Consider the following 21736-nt stretch of genomic DNA (forward strand, 5'->3'; position numbering starts at 1 on the left):
AATCACGCTTCACCATCTGGCAGTCCGACTGACGAATTTGGGTTTGGCTGATGACAGGAGAACGCTACCGGCTAGGCCCCTTAGTTCCAGTGAAGGGAAATCTTAACACAACAGCATATAATGACATTCTAGACAATTCTGTGCTTCCAACTTTGTGGCAACAGTTTGGGGAAGGCCCTTTACTGTTTCAGCATGACAATGCCCCCATGCACAAAGCGAGGTCTTTACAGAAATGGTTTGTTGAGATCGGTGTGGAAAAATTGACTGGCCTGCACAGAGCCCTGACCTCAACCCCATCGAATACCTTTGGGATGAATTGGAATGCCGAATGCGAGCTAGGCCTAATCGCCCAACATCAGTGCCCGACCTCACTAATGCTCTTGTGGCTGAATGGAATCAAGTCCCCGCAGCAATGTTCCAACATCTAGTGAAAATCATTCCAAGAAAAGTGGAGGCTGTTATAGCAGCAAAGGGGGGACCAACTCCATATTAATGTCCATGATTTTGGAATGAGATGTTCAACAAGCCATGTAGTGTATTTAGCATCAGCCTATTGCTAGTTACCCATTCTAAAACTGACTGGAGCTCTATGTTAACCTCTTGGGGCTAGGTGGGACGCTAGCGTGCCACCCGTGGTGCACTCCATCAACAGCAGGTGCATTTCAAGAGCGGCAAATTTGAATCCAAATAAATGTCAAAATTCAAATTTTTCAAAAATACAACTATGTTACACCATTTGAAAGATAAACATCTCCTTAATCTAACCACGTTTTACGATTTCAAAAAGGTTTTACTGCGAAAGCATAAATTTAGAGTATGTTAGGACAGTACATTTACAAGAGTTGTGTGTAATGTTTTGTCAAGTCAAAGACAGGGTCACCAAAACCATAAAACCAGCTAAAATGATACACTAACCTTTTACAATCTCCATCAGATGACACTCCTAGGACATTATGTTAGACAATGCATGCATTTTTAGTTCTATCAAGTTGATATTTATATCCAAAAACAGCGTTTTACTATGGCATTGATGTTGAGGAAATCGTTTCCCTCCAATAACCGGCAGTCAAGTCAGCGTCACAAATTAAATAATTAAAATTAGAAAACATTGGTAAAATATTATATTGTCATTTAAAGAATTATAGATTTACATCTTTTGAACGCAATCAACTTGCCAGATTTAAAAATAACCTTACTGGGAAATCACACTTTGCAATAATCTGAGCACTGTGCCCAGAAAAATACGCGTTGCGATACAGACTAGACGTCATGTTGGGGAGATCTAAAATCGAAAATACTATGTAAATAATCCATTACCTTTGATTCTCTTCATCAGATGTCACTTCCAGGTATCACAGGTCCATAACGAATGTAGTTTTGTTCAAAAAAGCTCATCATTTATGTCCAAAAATCTCCGTCTCGTTAGCACATGATGTAAGCCAGCCGGACTTCTCGTCATGAACGAGGGGAAAAAATATATTTCCGTTCGTTCAAACATGTCAAACGTTGTATAGCATAAATCATTAGGGCCTTTTTAACCAGAACATGAATAATATTCAAGGTGGACGAATGCATACTCTTTTATAACGTATTGGAACGAGGGTACCCAACATGAAGTAGCGCGCCAGGTGTCTAATGGGACATCATCGTTCCATGGCTCTTGTTCGGTCAGATCTCCCTCCAGAAGACTCAAAACACTTTCTAAAGGCTGGTGACATCTAGTGGAAGCAATAGGAAGTGCCAAAATATTCCTAAACCCCTGTGTTTTTCAATGGGATAGGTTTAAAGTCAATACAACACATCAGGTATCCACTTCCTGTCAGAAAATGTCTCAGGGTTTTGCCTGCCAAATGAGTTCTGTTATACTCACAGACACCATTCAAACAGTTTTGGAAACTTTAGAGTGTTTTCTATCCATATATAATAAGTATATGCATATTGTAGTTACTGGGTAGGATTAGTAACCAGATTAAATCGGGTACATTTTTTTTATCCAGACGTGCAAATGCTGCCCCCTAGACCCAACAGGTTAAGGGTGTTAGTCATCTATTTTACTGTCGAAGTGTATACAGTTGAGTCGTCAGCATGCATAGACACACAGAGTTTATTGAAGGTCAGTGGAAGGTCATTAATAAAAACAGCAAACAATAATGGCCCAAGCCGGCTGCCCTGCGGTACACCACACTCAACCGAATTTGCATTAGAGAGGCTTCCATTAAAGCTAACCCTCTGTGTTCTATTAGATAGGTAACTTTCAATCTATGATAAGGCAGAGGATGTAAATCCATAACACCTACAGTTGAAGTCGGAAGTTTACATAAACCTTAGCCAAATACATTTAAACTCAGTTTTTCACAATTCCTGACATTTAATCCTAGTAAAAATTCCCTGTCTTAGGTCAGTTAGGATCACCACTTCATTTTAAGAATGTGAAATGTCATAATAAAAGTAGAGAGAATGATTAATTTCAGCTTTTATTTCTTTCATCACATTCCTAGTGGGTCAGAAGTTTACATACACTCAATTAGTATTTGGTAGCATTGCCTTTAAATTGTTTAACTTGGGTCGAACGTTTCGGGTAGCCTTCCACAAGCTTCCCACAATAAGTTGGGTGAATTTTGGCCCATTCCTACTGACAAAGCTGGTGTAACTGAGTCAGGTTTGTAGACCTCCTTGCTCGCACATGATTTTTCATTTCTGCCCACAAATTGTCTATAGGATCGAGGTCAGGGCTTTTTTGTTGGCCACTCCAATACCTTGACTTTGTTGTCCTTAAGCCATTTTGCCACAACTTTGGAAGTATGCTTGGGGTCATTGTCCATTTCGAAGACCCATTTGCGACCAAGCTTTAACTTCCTGACTGATGTCTTGAGATGCTGCTTCAATATATCCACATAATTTTCCATCCTCATGATGCCATCTATTTTGTGAAGTGCACCAATCCCTCCTGCAGCAAAGCACCCCCACAACATGATGCTGCCTCCTCCGTGCTTCATAGTTTGGATGGTGTTCTTTGGCTTGCAAGCCTGCCCCTTTCCCTCCAAACATAAAGATGGTCATTATGGCCAAACAGTTCTATTTTTGTTTCATCAGACCAGAGGACATTTCTGCAAAAAGTACAACCTTTGTCCCCATGTGCAGCTGCAAACTGTAGTCTGGCTTTTTATGGAGGTTTTGGAGCTGTGGCTTCTTCCTTGCTGAGCGGCCTTTCTGGTTATGTTGACATAGGGCTCGTTTTACTGTGGATATAGATACTTTTGTACCTGTTTCCTCCAGCATCTCACAAAGTCCTTTGTTCTGGGATTGATTTTCACTTTTCGCACCAAAGTACGTTCATCTCTAGGAGACAGAACGCGTCTCCTTCCTGAGCGGTATGACGGCTGCGTGGTCCCATGGTGTTTATACTTGCGTACTATTGTTTGTACAGATGAATGTGGTACCTTCAGGTGTTTGGAAATTGCTCCCAAGGATGAAACAGACTTGTGGAGGTCTACGATTTTTTTCCTGAGGTCTTGGCTGATTTATTTCCATTTTCCCATGATGTCAAGCAAAGAGGCACTGAGTTTGAAGGTAGGCTTTGAAAGACATCCACAGGTACACCTCCAATTGACTAAAATGATGTCAATTAGCCTATCAGAGGCTTCTAAAGTCATGACATTTTCTGGAATTTTCCAAGCTGTTTAAAGGCACAGTCAACTTAGTGTATGTAAACGTCTGACCCACTGGAATTGTGATACAGTGAATTATAAGTGAAATAATCTGTCTGTAAACAATTGTTGGAAATATTACTTGTGTCATGGACAAAGTAGATGTCCTAACCGACTTGCTAAAACTATAGTTTGTTAATAAGACATTTTTGGAGTGGTTGAAAAACAGGTTTTCATTACTCCAACCTAAGTGTATGTAAACTTCCGACTTCAACTGTATGCGTTTTCAGCAATATGTTATAATCAATGATATCAAATGCCACACTAAAGTCTAACAAAACAGCTTCCACAATCATCAGTCATTTGTGTCAGCATGTTGAGTGCCCTTCCCTATAAGCATGCTGAAAGTTTGTTGTTAATTTGTTTTCTGTAAAATAACATTGTATTTGGTCGAACACAATTTCTTCTAAAAGTTTGCTAAGCACCAGTAACATGCTGATTGGTCGGCTGTTTGGCTACTTTGATGTTGACCATGTATTCCCCCTTTCTCTCTGCAGTGGGCCGCCTCCTCATCGAGTTTGCCTCCCAGATGACAATGGAACGGGTGCAGAAGGAGAACCCAAACGTGACGGAGGGGGGCAAGTACACCCCACCGGACTGCCGTGCCAAACAGAAGGTGGCTATCATTATTCCATTCAGACACAGAGACAACCACCTCAAGTACTGGTTGCACTACCTGCACCCCATCCTACGACGGCAGAAGATCGACTACGCCATCTATATCATCACCCAGGTCAGTGGAAAGCAGGTCTTCAGGAAAAACTGCCATTAGTCAGGCTGCTTTTACGTAGTATGGGGCCTTATACAGTTGTTATACCATATAGCATGTCATTAAAGGTTGACTCAGGATCAGCTGCCTCTAACCTGGACCTACCTTTTACCACAAATCGCTATTAGCCAAACAGGGAACTGAGTCCTGGAACAGTTAAAGGGACTTGATGTTAATAATGGAATACCTCTGGCTACTGACTCTGTAACCAAAGGTAGACAGATCTTTGAATTACCACTATGTACAAATATGAGATGAATTTGGCCTATAAGCCAATGCATTCTGCTTTTCCATACTTTATTGAGTGACATATTTATTCCCAAAGAGCTACATGAGGAGGCAAAGGACCATCTTATTAGGACTTAGCATGATGATTCAGCTAGTTATAATGGCCCAGCCCTTCCATGCCCACCCCTGTTCACCATGGGAGAATGGAAGTGTCCACGACAAGTCCCCACCACATAGGGGTAGAATGCTGGGTAATGAGCTCTGATGTCTTCCGTCAGTCAGTCCTGTGGGTGCAGCGCGAAGTCCTAATCACTCCCTCCATGGAACAGGCAGTTTTGCTCCGCCTGCTCAGCTCAACTTAGCCCGATGTGTCTCTTGTTGTATGTTCCATTCTATCATATCTTCTCCAGGACTGTCCTGGCCGTCGTTATTATCCATGTCAGAGACTTCGCCTTCTCTATCATTAATTCAGCGCTGGTTTTTATTCTGCACTGGGAACTAAGAAGCGGACCACTGTGTGTGGTGTGTATGTGCGTGCGTGCATGTGTGTGTTTGTGTGTGCTCACGTACGTGTGTGTGCAATGCTTCGGTTTCCTCCTTTGATTTCCATCTGGTATATTCTCCCTGAATATCTACTGTAGTAAAAGTTTGGATGATGAGCAGAACAGGGTTCTTTTCACAGTTTTGTGTTTGTAGACCTGTAAATAAGGGTGTCCTGCCTATTGGGCTTTGGACTAAATGTGAGGCATATCTTATCTAGCCTGATAAATGGAATTGCATATCACCATTTGAACTGTCAGATGCTTGAAGCACATAATATTATCCAAGAAGCATATTTATATGAAATATAACATCAGTTCCACGTAGAGTTAATTTCCATTAGAAACGATGACAGAGGATTGACTCACCAAGACACCAAATGGCAGCCGCAGGGAATAGCCTTGATTTGTATAAATGTTTTATGTTAATTACACTAATTTTTTGGTAGTTGCATCTAATGGTTGTGCCTTTGTTATATACAGCCTATAACTACAATACATGTCCCTCCAAATGAGTGTTTTGTGATATATCTGACTTTGGTCTTTGTGCAACACCATTAGCATTGTAACTAGGGCTGTTACGGTGACCGTAATACCGCCACACTGGCGGTCACGAGTCATTGACCGCAGCCAAATTCTATGTGACCGTTGGATCACGGTAACTAGGCTTCTCCAAAACAGAGCTCTGATGCCACTGGTGGTCAAGAGTAGCCTACCAAACTTGCTAACGGCCAGTTGCTAATGGTCGGTACTCAGCGCTTTATTGTCACTCTGATGTCAATGGAAATGCAATCTAAATCCAAATCAAACACCTCATGAGAGCCCTGGCATTCAGAGTTTGAATGGAATAGGATCACCTGTTACGTAGTGAGAGCCAGCTCCTCTTAGCTGGTTGATGCATGGAATGAAAGTGTTCCTATACCATCATTAAGTTTGCAGACGACACAACAGTGGTAGGCCTGATCACCGACAACGACGAGACAGCCTATAGGGAGGAGGTCAGAGACCTGGCCAGGTGGTGCCAGAATAACAACCTATCCCTCAACGTAACCAAGACCAAGGAGATGATTGCGGACTAGAGGAAAAGGAGGACCGAGCACACCCCCATTCTCATCGAAGGGGCTGTAGTGGAGCAGGTTGAGAGCTTCAAGTTCCTTGGTGTCCACATCAACAACAAACTAGAAGAGTGCACGTGAAGAGTCGTGAAGAGGGCACGACAAAGCCTATTCCTCCTCACGAAACGAAAAAGATCCTGAGATCCTCAAATGGTTCTACAGCTGCAACATCGAGAGCATCCTGACTGGTTGCATCACTGCTTGGTACAGAAATTGCTCAGCCTCTGACCGCAAGGCACTACAGAGGGTAGTGCGTACGGCCCAGTACATCACTGGGGCTAAGCTGCCTGCCATCCAGGACCTCTACACCAGGCGGTGTCAGAGGAAGGCCCTAAAAATTGTCAAAGACCCCAGCCACCCCAGTCATAGACTGTTCTCTCTACTACCGCATGGCAAGCGGTACCGGAGTGCCAAGTCTAGGACAAAAAGGCTTCAACAGTTTTTACCCCCAAGCCATAAGACTCCTGAACAGGTAATCAAATGGCTACCTGGACTATTTGCATTGTGTGCCCCCCCCCAACCCCCTTTTTACCCTGCTGCTACTATGTTTATCATATATGCATAGTCACTTTAACTATACATTCATGTACATACTACCTCAATTGGGCCGACCAACCAGTGCTCCCGCACATTGACTAACCGGGCTATCTGCATTGTGTCCCACCCACCACCCGTCAACCCCCTCTTTTACACTACTGCTACTCTGTTCATCATATATGCATGGTCACTTTAACCATATCTACATGTACATACTACCTCAATCAGCCTGACTAACCGGTGTCTGTATGTAGCCTCGCTACTTTTATAGCCTCGCTACTGTATATAGCCTGTCTTTACTGTTGTTTTATTTCTTTACCTACCTATTGTTCACCTAATACCTTTTTTGCACTATTGGTTAGGGCCTGTAAGTAAACATTTCACTGTAAGTTCAACACCTGTTGTATTTGGCGCACCTGACAAATAAACTTTGATTTGATTTATAAACCCATGTTACGCAACATTTCAATATGCTATGCAATTAAGTGAAAAAACAGAGTTTTGAATGCCTCTATTAAAAAGAGGATCCCATCAGCTTTCTATAGGCTAGGCCTACTATATTTATTTCTCAACTTTCCTAATATTAAGCACATTGCTTCGCTTTAAAACCGGAGTAGCCTACCTGGCTGGCATGAAAATGAACCGCTGGAAAAGTGTCCTATATTTATCAAGTCAACCCAAGTGCAGACTGTGTTGAAGTAACAATGTTTATTGTAAACAACAGGGGCAGGCAAAAGACAGGTCAATGCAGGCAGGGGTCGATAATCCAGAGTAGTGGGGCCAAAGTACAGGACGGCAGGTAGGCGGCAGGGTCAGGTCAGGCAGAGGTCGATATTCCAGAGTAGGGGCAACGGCACAGGATGGCAGACAGGCTCAGAGTCAGGACAGGCAAGGGTCAAAACCAGGAGGACAAGAAAAATAGAGACTGGGAAAAGCAGAAGCTGAGAAAAAACTGGTTGACTTGAACAAACAAAACAAACTCACCCAGACAGACAGAAAACACAGGTATAAATACCCAGGGGATAAGTGGAGAAGATGGGCAACACCTGGAGGGGGTGGAGACAAGCACAAGGACAGGTGAAACAGATCAGGGTGTGACAGTACCCCCTCTAGGGACGCCACCTGGCGTCCTACCTGGACGCATACCTGGTTGAGCGGGGTGTCGGCGTTGGAATTCAGAGATGAGGCCTGGGTCCAGGATGTCCCTAGCGGAGACCCAGCACCTTTCCTCCAGGCCATAACCCTCCCAGTCAACCAGGTACTGGAATCCCCTGCCCCGAGGTAAAACCTTCAAGAGACATCTCACCCTGTAAGCCAGTTGGCCGTCGATGAGATGGGGGAGGGGTGGGCCTGGAAACAGGAGACATGGGTTTAGATCTAGACACATGAAAAGTAGGAAGTATTCGGAGGGTACGGGGCAACAGATGACGAACAGCAGAGGGGCTATTCATTTTGGAGCAGGGGGGAAAGGTCTCAGCTTCCGGGGGTATAGCCACGGGGCTCTAGCAGGCGTGCCTGCACAGCCGGCTTAAGATCCACCAGAGTACTCATTCCTACCAATGAGCTAGGTCTCTTGAAGGGACAGGTAATGACCAGCAGTATCGCAATACAGACAACTCTGTGTAACAGTTTAGCTTCCATCCCTCTCCTCGCCCCAACCTGGGCTTGAACCAGGGACCCTCTGCACACATCAACAACTGACACCCCACGAAGCATCGTTACCCATCGTGCCACAAAAGCCGCAGCCCTTGCAGAGCAAGGGGAACAACTACTTCACGGTCTCAGAGCGAGTGACGTCACAGATTGAAACGCTATTAGCGCGCACCACCGCTAACTAGCTAGCCATTTCACATCGGTTACATCTGGGTGTTAAGTCTGAATACGCATTCGGCTGGAGACAGCCAAGCCCTGCCGAGCAACATCGGCTCGGGAAGGGGCAAATTGGCAGTCTTCGGAGGTTTCTTGGAGGAACTCGAGTAAGCTCGGATCCTCTAGGGGACGAAGACGCCGGGGTGACGGCGCTGCTACCAGCTGGGTTACTGAGGGGCTGGGAGGTTACCGTCGTGGTAGGCTGCCTAGTAAGCAACCCACGGAATTGCTCCTGCAAAGCGTCCAATGCTAGGTCATGACGTTCGGACACGTCCTGGAACCCTTCCATCAGACCACGAAGCAACTCCTTGTGTCTACCAATGAGAGCTCCTTGGGTGGCATTGCAGAGCTGGTCCAAGTCTGCTGGGTCAGTCATAGCCAGTTCGTACTATCAGGTTTCAGGTAAGACCCAAGTGCAGACTGTGTTGAAGTAACAATGTTTATTGTAATTACAGGGGCAATCAAACGACAGGTCAAGGCAGGCAGGGGATGATAATCCAGAGTGGTGGGACCAAGGTACAGGATCGGCAGGCAGGCCCAGGTCGATAATTCAGAGTAGGGGCACAGGACGGCAGGCAGGCTCAGGACAGGCAAGGGTCAAACCAGGAGGACGAGGAAAAAGAGAGACTGGAGAAAAGCAGAAGCTGAGATAAAACACTGCTTGACTTGAACAAACAAGACGAACTCGCCCAGACAGACAGAAAACACAGGTATAAATACCCAGGGGATAAGTGGGGAAGATGGGCGACACCTGGAGGGGCGTGGAGAGAAGGACAGGTGAAACAGATCAGAGCGTACAGATTATGTATTTTCTTTTTTTTCCCCTGCCCCTGTTTCGACAGGTGCATGATAATAGCCCATTCTAAATCAAAACTAATTTCACACATGTATTATTTAGTATATGTAAAGACAATATTAAATTGAGAATAGTCTGATGGGTGAGAATATTATCACTTGTGAATGATGCCCAGCGTGTGCATTCTAAGACAAGAAACAGCACATTCATATTTGTTTACTTTTTCAAATCATAGTCACATGCATCATGTAGCCTAGCCCATAGGCCTACAGTATATGTTTTTGGTTTGTATTACAACTAAAGTGGCCAAATAACTGAAAACATAGCCTGTAAGCCTAAGACCCTTGAAACAGGGTTGGTAAGCCCATAGCGTACAGAGCTGTGAAACGTGTTCTTATAAGCCATTACGCAAACAATAAGCCAATCGCGTTTTCACTGGCCACTATTTAAAAGAGGTTCCCAGCTTTCTCATGCTGCTATATTTATTGCTCAATTCTAAAATTAAGCACATTAATCTGCTTTACAACCGGTGTAGCCTACCTGGCATATTAAAAACGTAACCTCCATTTGCTATTAGAGCACAGGCTACGGATGACATGTTTGTGGGCCATTCTAAGTAAAAAATTATTACACCTATTTTTTTTATTTTACAAGGCAAGTCAGTTAAGAACAAATTCTTATTTACAATGACGGCCTTCCCCGGCCAAACCCGGACAACACTGGGCCAATTGTGAGCCGCCCTATGGGACTCCCAATCACGGCCGTATGTGATACAGCCTGGATTCAAACCAGGGACTGTAGTGACACCTCTTGCACTGAGATGCAGTGCCTTAGACCGCTGCACCACTCGGAAGACCATATATTAGTAGGCTATATGTAAAGACCAGAATAGTCAGATGGGTGAGAATATTATCAAGTGCTTGTCAAATTGTGAATGAGAGAATGATGAAGTGTGTGCAGCCTGCGCAAGAAACAGAGCAGAGTGCATGCCTTTCATGTGACTTTTTAAAAATCATCATTAGAGTCGCATCATACAGCCTTAGAATATATTAGAAATCAAAACATATAACCTCACGTTTGTATCAGAACTAAAGTTGTATAAATAACTCTCAATTAAGCATATAGGAGGACCTGTTTATTTGTTAACCACTCAACACAGAATAGCCGCATGTGCGCACTCCATTGGGAAAAATATATATCACAGGAATTATAAGCAAATCTTGCCTGCTAAATGAACTAGTGTAGCCCACAGCCATATGGCATAGCCAGATCAGTGCCTAACATAAGGATGACTCAGAATATGCTATTCTGTTCTTCTGAAATAGGCAACATTTTCTTCATATCATGTTTCATTAGAGCTACCTAAAATAAATGTATTTATTTTGATGGTGTAGGCTATATTAAACGGATTTATTAGACTTCTTAAAATGTTGATGTTCCAAAGGTCCGCATCAGTGGCTTGTAGGCTATGCATGGAAGCCGGAGATGCTAAACATGTTTATGTTAATTAACAGTCAATTACCGTGAGACCGGCAGTTATTTGCATGACAATCACGGGCTGACAAAATGTAATGACCGCCACAGCCCTAATTGTGACTAAGCTTAGTATTGAGCCTGAGAGAGCTGTGAAATACTATGTCCATACTGTACACCTACACATCATGACAGTTTTATTTCCCAGGTTAACTCTCTCCATGTGGCTCAGTCAGATAGTGAGTGGTGCTCTATAATTGTTGCTATAATAGGAGCTTCACACTGTGGCTGCAGTGGGATCTACTCCCTCCCAAAACAACACAACCAGAGGAGGGAGCGAAGCCTTGACAATCAAAAAGGCACCAAGAGACCAGGTCTAGAAGAGATGGGATTTTGATGCAGTAGTCCCATCCACACTTTTTGCTGCTGCTGTATCTTCCCCTCTCTCCTTTCTCGGAGGAGGACGCTTAATCTATCATGCTCACCAGAGTGTTAAATAATTGTAAGTTGGAGCATTTTACTCAGAGCTGTGGGGAGGGAGTTAGGGAGAAAGACGTGATCATTTCCCAGTTTATTCATGCTTGCAGATAATGTCTGCCATGTCCTTTAAACTCAACGCCACGATTTACAATGGAGTTGAGTAGCGACGAGTGTGGGCGGACTGGAGCTCCGACGTCTATTCTTTGGGTGCTAAAATCTGCAACAAAAAAAATGACTCGCGGCTGAACTCCATTGTATATCGTAGAGTTTAATCAGCTACGATGTTCTATAAACCATCTTTTGAGTGAAATGAGCCAGAGAGACAGACATATAGCTTCTCCACCCGCCATACCCCAGGCCAGCAGCATCAGTACTAACCTGCTATGTTGCTCAGTAGAAGAGAGGTCTACTCTGCTCTTCTCCTAATCTGATTCTGAACATGTGAACCCTTCCAGGAGATGCACAGGCACAGGTAAAAGCCCCATTGGGGTTAGAGTGGTGCAGCAAAGTGCTTCAACCCCATTACTGTGCAATGAGCTTAGGGATGTGGTGGCTTGATGGCATCATATGCAGCCTAAATTGACCAGTGGGAAAACCAATGGATCAAAGCCTGACAGAGTCGGACAGGGATACATGTCCCTCCCAGTGGACATCTACCTGATCTCAGATAGAGACTCAGTAGTGTATTCATACATTACCAAGGACAGCCAGCAATAAGGCATGTTATGTTCTGCATGGGCGGCTGGACACGGTGTCCGTGGTGCTGGAGGTCTGGGTCTACTGTATCTGCTGCAGATGTTTGCTTGTCGCCCCATTATGCTTGGAAGGAGGCCCAGACTAGGGGAATAACAAAAAAAGAAGACACATAGCTGGCTATGCTTTTAACATATGCTAGGAACATCCATTATCAACAAAATGATAATTGATAAACTAATTAGAAACACTTCATGGTTGGTCTAGAGTAGCAGTGAAATGATTCCTGGAAACCTGTAAGCAGTGAAATGATTCCAGGAAACCTGTAAGCAGTGATGTCTGGTTGGGATGTGTGTGAGAGTGAGAGTGAAGGCGTCCGCATGCTTCCCAGCCGAAACAGTTTGGAAGAGTTTGTGCATACTGTGTATTATGACGACAATTTGTGACGTTTTTGTTCGTTTTGGACTTCGGTAAGCGTTTTTCCCGGTTGTTCAGACACACAATAGCCCGAAGTCTACACCCCTTCGTTGGTGATTGGTCAACAGTAGAGATTCTTCAATAAAGTCTGTTGTCATTCAACGAGAGATGACTCGTTTTCATGCAAAAAAAAATTGAGAAATTGTTCACCAAACATCTTAGTTAGATGTAAAATTGCTGGACTAAGATCTCGGCAAAAACGTCAACATTAATGGCAGATTTCTTGAGTTATCTTCGATTAATTCTGACAATTATGAGGAAGTATACTGACTATGGCATCTCAAAATGGACAAACAGTTCTATTGCTGATTTTCAACTGAAGGTCTTTTAAGGGCGTATGCGAGCACACATGTTCGGTTCGTGTGTGTGTGTGTGTGTGTGGGTCAGATGATGTTGCTTGTCCTAGTCGTGACATGGAGATGGCTTTGAGCCTTGGCCAGAGGTCTTATGAGATACATTTGAATACTTGTATTAGAAGTCACTTAAATGATATCATTCAATTCCCCAACTCCATAGACAGCATGGTCCTCATGGTGGACCAGTCTCAGTCTGTACTTTAACTAACTTCATGGTTTGCAAACAATGGTTCACAGTATAATCACACAAAGTACTGCAATTTGCTGAGGGCTTTATGTATGCTGCCCTCTATGTTATCTAAGCTGAGGCTATAGGCTGAACTCCTCATGATTATCAACACATGACATGGTTATCTCTCACAACTGAAATAGTGAGGTCCTCAGAGGCAGATTACTTAGTATCAGTTTCATAATTAAATGGAGCTTTATTTGACCTACACTTAGTGTACAAAACATTAAGAAGACCTTCCTAATATTTGGGCTGGATGTCCTTTGGGTGGTGGACCATTCTTGATACACACGGGAAAATGCTGAGTCTGAAAAACCCAGCAGCGTTGCACTTCATGACTCACTCAAACTGGTGCGCCTGGCACCTACTACCATACCCCGTTCACAGGCACTGAAATCTTTTGTCTTGCCCCTTGCCCCTCCTGAATGGCACACATACACAATCCCTGTCTCAATTGTCTTAAGGCTTAAAAATCCTTCTTTAACCTGTTTCCTCCCCTTCATCTACACTGATTTAATTGGATTTAACTGGTGACATAAATAAGGGATCATAGCTTTCACCTGGATTCACCTGGTGGAGAGAGTTCCTAATGTTTTGTACACTCATTGTGGCAAAAATTATTTGAACATTTAGTCCATAATGTTGCTTGATCAGTGCTTAGGCTATTAGTAGGCTACATGAAAAGTGCAATACTGTTAAAATAACCGTGTGTTAGTGTGGACTTTCAGTGAATTTATGTAAATCACGAAGCTGAAGTGCAGGAAAATTATCAGCAACAAAAGAGTGATCAAATTTAGATCCTACATCTTTTTTTAGCGTGTTAAAAGAATGGAAGCTTATTGCAAAAAGTGTTAATTATTTTGACTCTAGTCTCTACCTTTAATGAGCATTTAGGTCTCGTTCCTTCACCGAAGTATTATAGAATCTCAAGCCCCCCGTTAAGAGGTAATCATAATTGTCTTATCTGCAAGGAAGGTTTGCAGGCAGAGTTAAATCTTCATAAACCGCTCAGACTAAAGAAAGGCTAACTCCCTCTATTGGTATCTTTTCCTATAAAGCAATCCCATTTTAATTCATAACCTTTTTAACTAACTCATCAATATACTTTTTGAAAGATAGCTACCAGGATATTTATAACCGGGACACGATCAATGTGGGCACCAATGTACATATGCATAAATCACCAGATACATTGCAGGGGCGGAAATCCCGGGGGGGGACGGGGGGGACACGACCCCCCCATCCTGGGAAAAATATGATTTGTCCCCCCAATATATCACTGAAACATAACTATGTAATTTAAATAATATTAATAATACGCAATGAAAGCAATTGTGCTGATTATAGACACTTAATAGTGTGTTTTTAAGTTTCAAAAGATTGCGACCCCCCCCACCATTTGCCTCAATGGTTTGATCAACTGCCAGTTCCTTAGTTGGCAAGGTAACAGAGGGGTCGTGTCTACTGTCTGAAAGGCACTCAATGAACGTAACTGACGTGAGGTTAATCAAGTCAATCGCGCACACACACTAGCTGAATATGCAGAGCTAGCGCGCAAATATTAACTATTAACCTCTCTAGGCTAGGCGGGACGAATTCGTCCCACCTACGTAACAGCCACTGCTATCCTGTGGCGCGATTTTCAAAACCTTAAAAATCCTATTACTTCAATTTCTCAAACATATGACTATTTTACAGCCATTTAAAGACAAGACTCTCGTTAATCTAACCACACTGTCCGATTTCAAAAAGGCTTTACAACGAAAGCAAAACATTAGATTATGTCAGCAGAGTACCAAGCCAGAAATAATCAGACACCCATTTTTCAAGCCAGCATATAATGTCACCAAAACCCAGAAGACAGCTAAATGCAGCACTCACCTTTGATGATCTTCATCAGATGACAACCCTAGGACATTATGTTATACAATACATGCATGTTTTGTTCAATCAAGTTCATATTTATATCAAAAACCAGCTTTTTACATTAGCATGTGACGTTCAGAACTAGCATACCCCCGCAAACTTCCGGGGAATTCGCTAACATTTTACTAAATTACTCACGATAAACGTTCACAAAAAGCATAACAATTATTTTAAGAATTATAGATACAGACCTCCTCTATGCACTCGATATGTCCGATTTTAAAATAGCTTTTTGGTGAAAGCACATTTTGCAATATTCTAAGTACATAGCCCAGGCATCACGGGCTCGCTATTTAGACACCCGGCAAGTTTAGCACTCACCATAATCATATTTACTATTATAAAATGTCATTACCTTTTGTTGTCTTCGTCAGAATACACACCCAGGACTGCTACTTCAATAACAAATGTTGGTTTGGTCCAAAATAATCCATCGTTATATCCGAATAGCGGCGTTTTGTTCGATGCGTTCCAGACACTATCCGAAATAGTAAAGAAGTGTCACGCGCATGGCGCAATTCGTGACAATAAAATTCTAAGTATTCCATTACCGTACTTCGAAGCATGTCAACCGCTGTTTAAAATCAATTTTTACGACATTTTTCTCGTAGAAAAGCGATAATATTCCGACAGGGAATCTCCTTTTCGGCAAACAGAGGAAAAAAATCCCAAAGGCGGGGCGGTCGGGGTCACGCGCATAAGCTAGTGTCTCTTGATCGGCCACTTGAGAAAGGCGATAATGTGTTTCAGCCTGGGGCTGGAATGACGACATTCTGTTTTTTCCCGGGCTCTGAGCGCCTATGGACGACGTGGGAAGTGTCACGTTAGAGCAGAGATCCTTAGTAAATGATAGAGATGGAAAAGAAGTTCAACAAATGGTCAGACAGGCCACTTCCTGTAAAGGAATCTCTCAGGTTTTGACCTGCCATTTGAGTTCTGTTATACTCACAGACACCATTCAAACAGTTTTAGAAAATTTAGGGTGTTTTCTATCCATATGTAATAAGTATATGCATATTCTAGTTACTGGGTAGGAGTGGTAACCAGATTAAATCGGGTATGTTTTTTATCCAGCCGTGTCAATGCTGCCCCCTAGCCCTAACAGGTTAAGCTAGCGAGTACCTATTCCATTTATGTGCCGTCGTCAAAGATGGAATCTTTGCTATCGTCAATTTATTCCAAGATCAGCATGCAGATGATGTAAGTTAGTGCTTCAAAGTCCCTGTGATAAGGTTAGCGATAAACTGAAGTCCAAACTGAACAGAATTACACACTCTTCTACCATTGTCTTAAATATATTTAATGGTCTCATTGCAAAAGCTAAATTGTCGCAAGGGAACTTTTATTTATTTATTTTATTTCACCTTTATTTAACCTGGGTAGCAAAGATTATAGCAAACACCACTGAAACGGAATTGGTGCTCGCTAGCTTTGCAAATTCAGCTATTGTTGGAAGCCAGCCAATATGAAACAAACTATTAAAATTACAAAAGGTTGCAGCATATGTTGTATAAATGGTGAACTCATTCAGCTGTCAACTCTTGTCATTTTAATCCGTTTCACATTTGCTAGCTACCTTTTAGAGACTAGTTGATAAAATGTTCATAAGAAAGAAATGAAATTCTAATGGAAATGTTTCACAATGATGTCATTAGGCAGAGCAGGCAACAGATGGCACACAGACAGCAGAGTTGGGGACAGATATGCAGGGACAGACTGGCAGAGACAGGGAGTCTCAGGTAAGTTTGTTGAGTCTTTGTTTGGCAACATTATGAAAGGTTCTCAATTTTTTTGACTTGTAAAATAGGAACATAATTGGAAAATGCCATGGATACCCCCACTCTCAACTTAAACTGGTGACTGAACTAAGATTTGTTAAAGGCAATGGTATTGCTGTTGTGATTAGTTGTGTAGTTTTGGGTACCGGTAGTTAGGAGTACGGCAAACACCTTATTTCTTTAGTTCCTCAATATACATTTACCATATTACAATGTAGGCTATGTGTTACAGCACTACTTTTGGTGTCCCCCTCAGGAATTGCTCTTGAGAAAATGTCATGTAATTGTCCCCTCCAAAGTTGATATCAGATTTTCGCCCCTGATACATTGTTTGGTACCAACATACATCATCATCGAGTCCTTGGCCTTTTCTCTTCTTTTTAAAATAGAGTCAAAGTGACAGACATCCGCAGCCTTCAGTGCAGTAATATTGTGTTTGCTCCTCAAAGCCCAACAATCATTCTAAATGTTTGTTCTCTGTCATCTTTGAGAGTTATTCCCATATTTCCTTCTCCAGGCAAGGTTAAGGGCTGTGCAGAGAAACGAACAGAAGTTTGCATCTTAAGCCTTCATGAATATTTAATTGCAACACATGCTAGCGCGATCTCAGCACCACTTTGCACCCGGGATCTAATGGCTGCCTGCTCGTTTGGTCGGAGAATATGACGCAAGTACCAGGCACTTTACACCGTCTGCTCTGCAAAACAGTACAAGTGTTTTTTAGAACACACAGTCACAGAGGGCAGAAACAGAGTTGTTCATAAGATCGATATCCTATTCTTGGTCAATTGCACAAACCTCCTTTTTTTGCTTTTTCTCCTCATACCAGTGGAGTGTGCCCGATGAAGAGCGTATTGCAATCCTACACTGGGTTATTCTACCTAAGGAGGAATAGGTTATGCCTTTTGTTAAATAGCAGAAAACAAATAATTCAGTCAACATTCATACTGGTTCTATATTATTCCGATATCGTCTATATGAATGCAGCTGCCACTGTATTGAAGCCTTTGGACACAGTTTATCACAGCGGGTGATAGGTTCAGTACACGTCACTGGTTTCTGTATCAGAATGTAGGCTGGCCACTTTGAAGTCTCCTAGATCGATGCATCGCACTCATTTGGTTTCTAAAACACGCTTGCACAAATGTCCGCCGTACCTTACTTCATTGTTAACCTACAGACGTACGAGCTACCAGTCTCAGGGATGGCTAACTCTGGAGATCACTTTTAAATCTAGTTTTAGTTTTTTTGCACTTTATCGAATAATCTCAAACTCTCTAAAATTGGATGATTTGGTGCCTCTAGGGATGGGATTATAAACTAGATTCAGCCGTGGGACGATTTCTTCTTGAGCGGATGGTCCGGGGGCCGGAACATAATTACAAATAATTTGTAGAGTGCAAATTGACCGCAAGAAGCCCAAACAGATATAATATTTGACAAAAAAAGTATAATTTCAAACCACGGAATACGATTAGATGTATCTCTGGAACAGATACTTGGTAACAGATTTTCAAAATTAAAACCACTTGGAGTTGATTTGCAGGTGTTTTTACCGTGTTTTATGTCCAACAATAATAATAATGGGGGGGTTCAGTAAATTTAGAGGGACAAATAAAATGCCCCGTGAGCCTCCAGATGGGAACCCTGCTTCAGGGCAAATCAGACGGCTGATTGAGAACCTTTTATTTGAAGAATGTGTTTGTTTTCTATGATTGTATGTTATATCTCTGTTTTGCTTTTCATAGTGTATTGCTATGTATATTTTGTGTAATTACAGGGCTCATCTGTAAAATATACCTTGGTCTCAGCATGACAGCCTGTCAAAATAAAGGTTAAATAAAATAAATAAAAATGTGCTTCGAAAAGGTACTAAAGAGAGCTGAGTAAATGGTGCATTATTGAAGAGGTAATGGAGGTTTTACTTTATTGGCCGAGCACTTAGGTGTCCATTAAGACCCATTCACAGTGTGTTATTTACCACTTCCTCCCATTAAAGGCAGAACGCAGAGAGGAAAAAAAACACTGTCTTCTAGGTTTACTCAACTACAAAATAAATGGACTAACAACTCAATGAAAATGGTAGATTATCATAAAGCGATAGTTTCAAGACAACGATTTTATTGTGTGACCAGGAATCTTAGAGATGACTACATGTGGATACCATTAGATGCGGTAGTCAAGCGATAAGCAGAGTAAAATAGAAACTACATTCAAAGGATTAGGCTATGATGTAGCCTAAGTAATTAGATGCATAGTCCATCTAGCTAACTATGAAATTACTTCATGAATCCTGTCCGTTTGCACCACAAATTGTGTTATCTCTTTCCCGCTGTGGTGAAATGTCATGGTATTTATACAGTTCCTCCTTTGTTATATTCAATCTTGCCTCTCTCTCTGTCTCTGTCTCTGTCTCTCTCTGTCTCTCTCTCTCTCTGTCTCTTGCTCTCTCTCTCATTCTCTCTCTCTGTCTCTGTCTCTCTCTGTCTAACAGCCTCACTTCAAAGAGCAGAGAGAAATCCTGACTTATTTCCATGACAGTGACAAATCACAGTAAAACCTGGTGAAAATGTCTTATTCCAAGGTGATTCATTGTTCCAGCCTCCAATTTATCATGTTAATGTAATCTGGGTCGCCTGTTGTTCTCCACCAAGTCCAGCTGCCTTATCAGAGGCAGGATATGTGCCACTCGGAGTGGCAGCAGAAAACCATAACATGCTGATGGTGCTGTGGCTTTGTGTAAGCCGGGGGTGAACTTAATGGATTCTGTAATACACCCACCAATTCTCTCACTCTTTCAACGACGAGGCATTGAATCCCTCCTCAATTGGTAATCTATTGTGCCTGTCATAAATAAAACATAATGGAACGAAACATATTATGCTATGCCCCTGTAATGCCGATGGTTGTGGTGTTTAATTCCAAGAATAGGCAAGATTAAACATTTCATACTGGCTGGTACTTCTGCAGTCTTTGTTTTGTGTTGTTGGAAGGTGAGTCTCGTGCTCTTCCTTCCTCTCTCTGTTCTCTCTAATCCCTAGCACTGTGTGCTTTGCTGGGAGGTTGTCTTCATCGCTCTCTCTCTCTCTCTCTCCCTCTCTCTCTCTGGCAAAGGGGCAGATTTGTATTTCTGCACCACAGCTAAAACTTGAGGACAGTGGAATCTCAGTGAGATACAGTGCATTCTGAAAGTATTCAGATCCTTTCCCGTTTCCCACATTTTGTTACGTTACAGCCTTGTTCTAAAATGGATTAAATAAATGTTTACCTTATCAATCTACACACAATACCCCATAATGACAAAGTGAAAACAGGTTTTTAGAAAAACAGAAATACCTTATTTACATAAGTATTCAGACCCTTTGCTCTGAGACTCAAAACTGAGCTCAGGTCCATCCTGCTTCCATTGTTCATCCTTGGGATGTTTCTACAACTTGATTGGAGTCCAAGATTTAGAAAGACACACACCTGTCTATTTAAGGTCCCACAGTTGACAGTGCATGTCAGAGCAAAAACCAAGCCATGAGGTCGAAGGAATTGCCCGTAGAGCTCTGAGACAGGATTGTGTCGAGGCACAGGGTCCCACAGGGTCCCAGAAAATGTCTTGCTACAGTGAGGGAAAAAAGTATTTGATCCCCTGCTGATTTTGTACATTTGCCCACTGACAAAGAAATGATCAGTCTATAATTTTAGTGGTAGGTTTATTTGAACAGTGAGAGACAGAATAACAAAAAAATCCAGAAAAACGTATGTAAAAAATGTTATAAAATGATTTGCATTTTAGTGAGGGAAATAAGTATTTGACCCCTCTGCAAAACATGACTTATTACTTGGTGGCAAAACCCTTGTTGGCAATCACAGAGGTCAGACGTTTCTTGTAGTTGGCCACCAGGTTTGCACACATCTCAGGAGGGATTTTGTCCCACTCCTCTTTGCAGATCTTCTCCAAGTCATTAAGGTTTTGAGGCTGACGTTTGGCAACTCGAACCTTCAGCTCCCTCCACAGATTTTCTATGGGATTAAGGTCTGGGGACTGGCTAGGCCACTCCAGGTTCTTAATGTGCTTCTTCTTGAGCCACTCCTTTGTTGCCTTGGCCGTGTATTTTGGGTCATTGTCATGCTGGAATACCCATCCACGACCCATTTTCAATGCCCTGGCTGAGGGAAGGAGGTTCTCACCCAGATTTGACGGTACATGGCCCCGTCCATCGTCCCTTTGATGCGGTGAAGTTGTCCTGTCCCCTTAGCAGAAAAACACCCCCAAAAACACCCCCCATGTTTGACGGCGGGGATGGTGTTCTTGGGGTCATAGGCACCATTCCTCCTCCAAACACGGCGAGTTGAGTTGATGCCAAAGAGCTCCATTTTGGTCTCATCTGACCACAACACTTTCACCCAGTTGTCCTCTGAATCATTCAGATGTTCATTGGCAAACTTCAGATGGGCATGTATATGTACTTTCTTGAGCAGGGGGACCTTGCGGGCGCTGCAGGATTTCAGTCCTTCACGGCATAGTGTGTTACCAATAGTTTTCTTGGTGACTATGGTCCCAGCTGCCTTGAGATCATTGACAAGATCCTCCCGTGTAGTTCTGGGCTGATTCCTCACCGTTCTTATGATCATTGCAACTCCACGAGGTGAGATCTTGCATGGAGCCCCAGGCCGAGGGAGATTGACAGTTCTTTTGTGTTTCTTCCATTTGCGAATAATCGCACCAACTGTTGTCACCTTCTCACCAAGCTGCTTGGCGATGGTCTTGTAGCC

At 42.7% G+C, this 21736-nt stretch overlaps 1 protein-coding gene across 2 annotated transcripts in view; it reads left to right on the forward strand.

Moving 5' to 3' along the window:
- The window catches only part of b4galt2 (UDP-Gal:betaGlcNAc beta 1,4- galactosyltransferase, polypeptide 2), a 146474-nt gene that overhangs the window by 76879 nt on the left and 47859 nt on the right, over positions 1-21736 (forward strand). For both annotated transcript variants that reach the window (XM_014190597.2, XM_045714667.1), the window contains one exon: positions 4205-4440. In XM_014190597.2, the coding sequence (XP_014046072.1) occupies positions 4205-4440 (236 nt within the window). The remainder of the gene's footprint in view (positions 1-4204; positions 4441-21736) is intronic.

The sequence above is a fragment of the Salmo salar genome, chromosome ssa03 (assembly GCF_905237065.1).
Source record: "Salmo salar chromosome ssa03, Ssal_v3.1, whole genome shotgun sequence".
NCBI classification, from domain to species: domain Eukaryota; kingdom Metazoa; phylum Chordata; class Actinopteri; order Salmoniformes; family Salmonidae; genus Salmo; species Salmo salar.